A 6,122-nucleotide genomic window follows, 5' to 3' on the forward strand; every position below is an offset into this window, starting at 1 on the left:
AAATATTATTCACTATAAATAGTACTTTTAATATTTGAAATAAGTGATGAATTTGCTGATATAAGTATTAAATTTCTATACGGATGAAAATAAGGAGAGAAATGATAGAAGCGTAAACAAAGCTTTTAAGAGGCGAAAACTGAGATAACGAAATGTAAAAGAAGATAAGGATCTCTTTCACGTTTTTGTTGTCTCAATTTTTGTCTTCTGGAAAATTGAGAAAGAATTTCGTCTTTGTTTACGCTTCTGCCACTCTTTCCGTATATTCAACTTACGTCTCAATTTTCATTTTTGCCAAGGAAGAACGTAAACTTTTGAAAAATATACGTTCAATCGTTGAGCATACCTATCAAATGACGAAAAGCAAAATCCGTACTTAAGGGTTGAAATACCTTTCCTTTTTTTACAATCTTTTGTCTTTCGGCACAACAAAAATGACCATTGCTAAATCGTGATGTCTTCGCGTGATATGTAAAAGAATTATGTGGAGAAAATAACAAAAAGAAATAATTAATAAACGTATCGCCTTTTATTCAAGTAAATCCTTTGCTTTGAGATCCCTTTGTTATTTTTTTATACAAGACTTTCTAATTTCTGACTTCTGCCACATTTGCATAGATTAAAAAATGTCAAAATTTATAACATAATTACTGACCTGAATCTATTTGTCTGGAAAATTTTATTTATATTAATTAAAAGATTAATTTCATTGATTAATTTCACGGAACAAAAGTTACATAATTTATCTAAAAAAGAATAAATATTAAGCATATTTCAATAAAAATAAAGCACTGTCGTCCAGCACTTTTAGTATTTCAAATAAGTAATTAATAACATTTTCATTAATAAATTGGTCAATATCAGATTTCTATATCACAATTACTGTAAAAGACTCAACGTTTATATATGATATATTAATAAAACTTTAACATATAATAAATTTATATACAATGAGAGCAAAAAGTATTCGTACAAGGAAATTTGTTATAAAAAAATATTTGTAGAAAATAAACATTAATTAGCAATTTTATACAATGAATACATTCTGTTATAACATAAACAAACGAGCTTCGCAAGTATGCCTGATTTTAGAAGCTAAATTTCTCGTTTGTACGAATATCTTTTAAGCATTCAAACAATACAATTTTTAATTTTCGCTTATTTTTCAGATGATATATTTTGTATAATTAATACACATCCTTTTGGTATATATAATTTTAAGAAACATACAGTATATTTTATTCTTTATGAATAAATTGTTAATTATCCAACAAGAAATGATCGTCAATTAAACGTCGAATCGACGTCAAATTGATGTTGAAATCATCGTATTTATATCGATTCGACATCAATTCGATGACTCATTTTTCGCTGGATATTTACTTTTTAAAAATAAAGTTTTAAAAAGAAATATTTTCTCCGTACGAATTGCACTCACTGTATATATTTAGATTTATAATGAAAGAAACTAAGAATAAGTTCGAATAAAATTAAAGAATCTTACAACAGTTGCAAAGCTGCTTTTGCTGAACACGTCCGATTTCGACGCGAAATTCAGTCGCATTGACCGTTTCGTTTAAACTCGTTTGAACGCGCGCAGCGCGCATGCGTGGCCGCCATGTTTGCTTCACTCCGCGTCGCAAAACCGGTAAAACGTCGCAGTTATTCGGTCGGTCGGGACGGCGCCGAGTTACGTCGCGTTTATTTCACTTTGATCGTACTTTTCTCGCCGTCCTGTACGCGAGTGATATCGTGAGTTCAAGTGTGAACACCGTGAACCAGCACGAGTCTACACGAGTCGCGATGTGCGAGGATCTCGGATTGAACGAGAGTTGCAGTCGACGAAGCAGCCGACCCGATGAGCAGCGGACGACGAGAGTCAATTCATTCGTATTAATATCTTTTTATCTATCATATTCGTGTCGTTTATCCGCAATTTTGTGTCCCGATTACGCTCAAGCGAATTATCGTTTATTCGTGAACGTAACTCGTTCTTATCTGCGTGGTGCGATCGAGGCGATTCAATCGCGCGAAAGTAGTTAGAATGGGAACGATTTGAAGTTGACTACGCGTACGCGCGCGAAATTCTCGCAATGGACGTCGCGGTTTTCCAGGTGTGCCACCTTTGTGCGACGAACTTTCCGAACTATAACCTCAATTCGTCGAATTCCTCCGAGCGGATTGTAAACATAACCATACGTTGCGTTGATCGCAATGTGCCGGCTTTCAAAGATAATATCAGACTCTCTTTCTGACTGCAGTATATTTTACTGGAATATTAATTTTATTATAAATGTAGGATAATGCCGATATATTCATCCGCGATTCAATGAGAAGTTCGAGAACGTGGGATAATTGGTTAGGTTAGCCGAAGTGTGTTGGTGAAGATGCTTGACGTGGCATTTTTACACGTGTGCGGTTTTTGAATTTATCAGAATTTATTGAATATTTGAGTATGCTTTCAAAACAACCATGAACACGATTTTATCAACGTTGATGAGAGGCGTCTTCTGGATAATTACCAAAACAACCAAGTGCCTCGAGGTTCTCGTTCACGTAGAGCTGGACTATGATGGTTTTACGAAATTCTTGTTTTACACGTTTCTTGCAAGCACTACACTTCTTTTCTGGTATTTGAATGGTATCCAACCGGATTATTACATCGATGAGGCTTTTCACGTGCCTCAGACGTTACGGTATTGTACGTGGAATTTTACAGAGGTAAACATTACAGAGAATTTGTTTTAATACCTTCTGGAGTGTACAAGTTGTATATTTTCTTTAATGCAGTTTTTTTATGCAGGAATAAGTAAGTCTTAAATTATTTTCAGTGGGATCCTAAAATCACTACGTTACCAGGATTATACTTTATTACCAGCATGATATTGTCTCCTTTTAATCTTTGCGACATTACTTACATGAGAGGTATAAATGTACTTGGGGCTTTCACAAATCTCTATCTTTTTTTTAACATTATAAAGGAGAATTGGAAGTCCCAGATGGATTGGTGGAACAAATGGTCGATTATCGGACTGATGTATAATCTTACTCTTTTTCCACCATTGTATTTTTGGTCCTTTTTTTATTATACGGATGTTATGTCTGTGAACATGGCGCTTTTAATGTTTTATCTGCACCAACGTAAGCACACGATGATGGTGGCTCTTACAGGTAATTATTCTGCAGCTGTTTAAGTCATGTGAGGAAATACTATACAAATAAAAGTAATCAATCATGCAGGTTTACTAGCCGTGCTCATTCGTCAGACGAATATTATTTGGCTCGGTTTCTTTACTATAGAACGCGCATTAGATATATTTGATAGCAGGATAAAGGAGCCTACCTCGCCTGAAAAGCTCAGTACTTCATTGCACTTTTTTGTAAGTAGCATTACAATTACCTGTGAAAAGAGAGGGAATGCTCTCATTAGACTGAAAATTGGGATTGAATTTGATCAATCAAAGCAAAGTTTATTAAATTTATATTGGTTTTCTTTCTTCTGATTGACTAAGATGCTTCTCAGCAACAAAACACAGTCATACACTATGTGACACAGTAATACAAGTGTCGACTTGTAACTGAAATGTCATTTAGCTTTTTATTTTATCATCAGAGAGAAATAAAGAAAAAGATCTCGTACATCTATGTTTGAATATATTCGAATGTAATTTTGAAATCTCTTATTGGAGTATATATCACTTCTAAAAAATAATTGGTAATGAAATGTTAAAATTTAATATTTATAAAATGATAATAATCAAGCATGATTGCGTCAACTTATATTATACTTGTATTATACTTGGAAAGTACGGAATCGTATACTGTGTTACACACTGTAGCTTGTGTATATTGTTGAAAAGCATCCTTAATCTCAATCTTAGATCAGTATTCATAGTCAAATCTTATATTTAAGACTGTCTTAAGTACAGTCTTAAGATATTATGAACCTGTCAGAGGCCAGTATTCATAGTCAGATCTTGTATTTAAGACCGTCTTAAATTCAGTCTTGAGGTTTCATGAATCAATCAGAGGGCCGCATTAGCGTCTTAAGACATTATTTAAGACGGTCTTAAAATAAGAACCGACCATGAATACCAGCCAGAGAGTTTCATTAGTATCTTAAGACATTACTTCAGATGGTCTTAAAATAAGAATGAACTATGAATACTTAGTCTTTAGCTTGATATGAGTACTATAGACAAATTAATCTAGTAAACTTTTTAAACCTCTTTTAGTTAATTTGGAGGCAACTAATGTACGAATTGCGCAAAGGTCCACTGTCCTTCGTCAAATTTGTTGCGCAGATATGTGGTAGTCTACTTCCTTACTTAACGGTATGCCTCATATTCGTTGCTTTTGTCGCGTGGAACGGAAGCATAGTGGTCGGCGATCGTAGTGCCCATGTTGCAACGATCCATATTTGTCAAATATTTTATTTCTCCGCCTTTGTTTCTCTGTTCTCATGGCCGTACGTTATACCTCATTGGCAAACGTGTTTGCGATTCCTTCGTCAGCATTGGATTTTCGCGAGTAGTGCTGTCGCGTTGATGGCCGCAACGATATGCTCCAATACGCTCGTTCATCCGTACATTTTGGCTGATAATCGACATTACTTGTTTTACGTGTGGAATCGATATATGGGCCGATACGCGGAATTCAAGTACCTGCTGATACCGATTTACTGCGCGAGCCTGTTCGCCATGTCACGGAACATTGCTCATTTGAGATTTCTCACGCAGATTAATTATGTTATTTGCATGTGCGTGGTGCTGATACCTCAATTACTGGTAGAACCGCGTTACTTTATCCTTCCGTACATATTTTACCGTTTAAATATGAAAAGGCCAGAAAGGTGGCAGATTCTTTGCGAATCCTTCACGATACACGCTATCAATTTCTTGCAAATTACAATTTTCGCCACTAAAGTATTTTATTGGAAAGATCAGCCCTATGCCCAGCGAATTTCCTGGTGAAATTTACGACATTGAATGTACAAAATAAAAAAGAATTATATTTTTATGTAAAGTATATCGACATCTGAACCGTAGAAAATGCTACATCGAAAAAAACATGAAGAAAGGTCTCTGTCAAGAAATGAATAAAAAGCGGTACGAAGTATCGAGAAAATAAGAAGAACGGTTCAAGTCGCGTAAAATTAGAAGGGTCTATATAGTGCAATATTCACTACTCATAAATTACACAAATTTAGTTATGGAAAATTAAATAATATATGAATAAATGAGTGCGAGAAACAGGATTGAAAATCAAGATGATTCCCGTTCTCAGTCATGTCTATAAAATTTATAAGAAAATATATTGCGCTATATACCTTTTCTTTAATTTTATGCGACTTGAACCGGCTTGAATCATTCTTCTCATTTTCTCGACACCTGCAGCTCAGACGTCGATATCTTTTCTCGCTTTTCTATTTCTATAAACAGTAATGACGATTTAGAAAAACAAGTTTAAAGGGAAGATATTAAGAGAGATAATTACTTGGAACAATAGTTTATTGTTCGTAACTAAAACTTGTGGCAAAACTGCTAGCTGTTTTTATTCAGCAACAGTTTGTTAATTGTAACTTCACGGCATATAGGTATATTTATCATCAGCGCACAATACATTAACCAGTTCATTGATAATTACTCATATATGAATTTAAAAAAGTCATATGTTTTTTGACCATGTTGGATTCACTATTTTGAAATTTCAATCCTGGATTCATTACCAGTGATTAAAAAAAATCCTTGTAGTCGAACTTTGAAGTAAAATACGAAATTATTCACTTTCACCAGTTTTGAAAAAACATTTTGAGTTCACAGTGAACTGCTTAAACGTATTTGGATCAGCTCTAAGCCCAGTGAATTTTTTGATGAATTTATGACAAACACTAAATGTACGAAATAAATTCTATTTTCATGTAAAGTATTCAATGTCTTCCTCAGTGTTTCTATTTCTATGAATACGATGTCGACTTAGAAAGACAAAACTAAAGGGAAGATATTAAGAGAGATAATTACTTGGAACAATAGTTTATTGTTCGTAACTGAAACTTGTGGCAAAACTGCTAGATGTTTTTGTACAGCAACAGCTTGTCAATTTATAATTTTACGGCACGATAT

General features: G+C 34.1%; 1 protein-coding gene across 1 annotated transcript; it reads left to right on the forward strand.

The window, feature by feature from the left end:
- Positions 1–2,472: 2,472 nt before the first annotated feature.
- On the forward strand, positions 2,473–5,297 carry Alg10 (alpha-1,2-glucosyltransferase Alg10). The gene is made up of 4 exons (XM_018522798.1): positions 2,473–2,721; positions 2,832–3,171; positions 3,241–3,380; positions 4,236–5,297. The coding sequence occupies exons 1-4, from the start codon at positions 2,473–2,475 to the stop codon at positions 4,971–4,973; spliced, it is 1,467 nt and encodes a 488-aa protein (XP_018378300.1). The 3' UTR covers positions 4,974–5,297.
- The last annotated feature ends 825 nt before the right edge of the window (positions 5,298–6,122 follow it).

The sequence above is a fragment of the Trachymyrmex cornetzi genome, unplaced genomic scaffold (genome assembly GCF_001594075.2).
Source record: "Trachymyrmex cornetzi isolate Tcor2-1 unplaced genomic scaffold, Tcor1.1 scaffold138, whole genome shotgun sequence".
Classification (NCBI taxonomy): Eukaryota; Metazoa; Arthropoda; class Insecta; order Hymenoptera; family Formicidae; genus Trachymyrmex; species Trachymyrmex cornetzi.

What these genes read in the sequence shown, in the direction of transcription:
- Alg10 (XM_018522798.1), top strand. Translation starts at nt 2,473, where the DNA reads ATGAACACGATTTTATCAACGTTGATGAGAGGCGTCTTCTGGATAATT. An exon ending in GTACGTGGAATTTTACAGAG is followed by an intron (nt 2,722 to 2,831) that starts GTAAACATTACA and finishes AATTATTTTCAG; the next exon opens with TGGGATCCTAAAATCACTAC. An exon ending in GATGATGGTGGCTCTTACAG is followed by an intron (nt 3,172 to 3,240) that starts GTAATTATTCTG and finishes TCAATCATGCAG; the next exon opens with GTTTACTAGCCGTGCTCATT.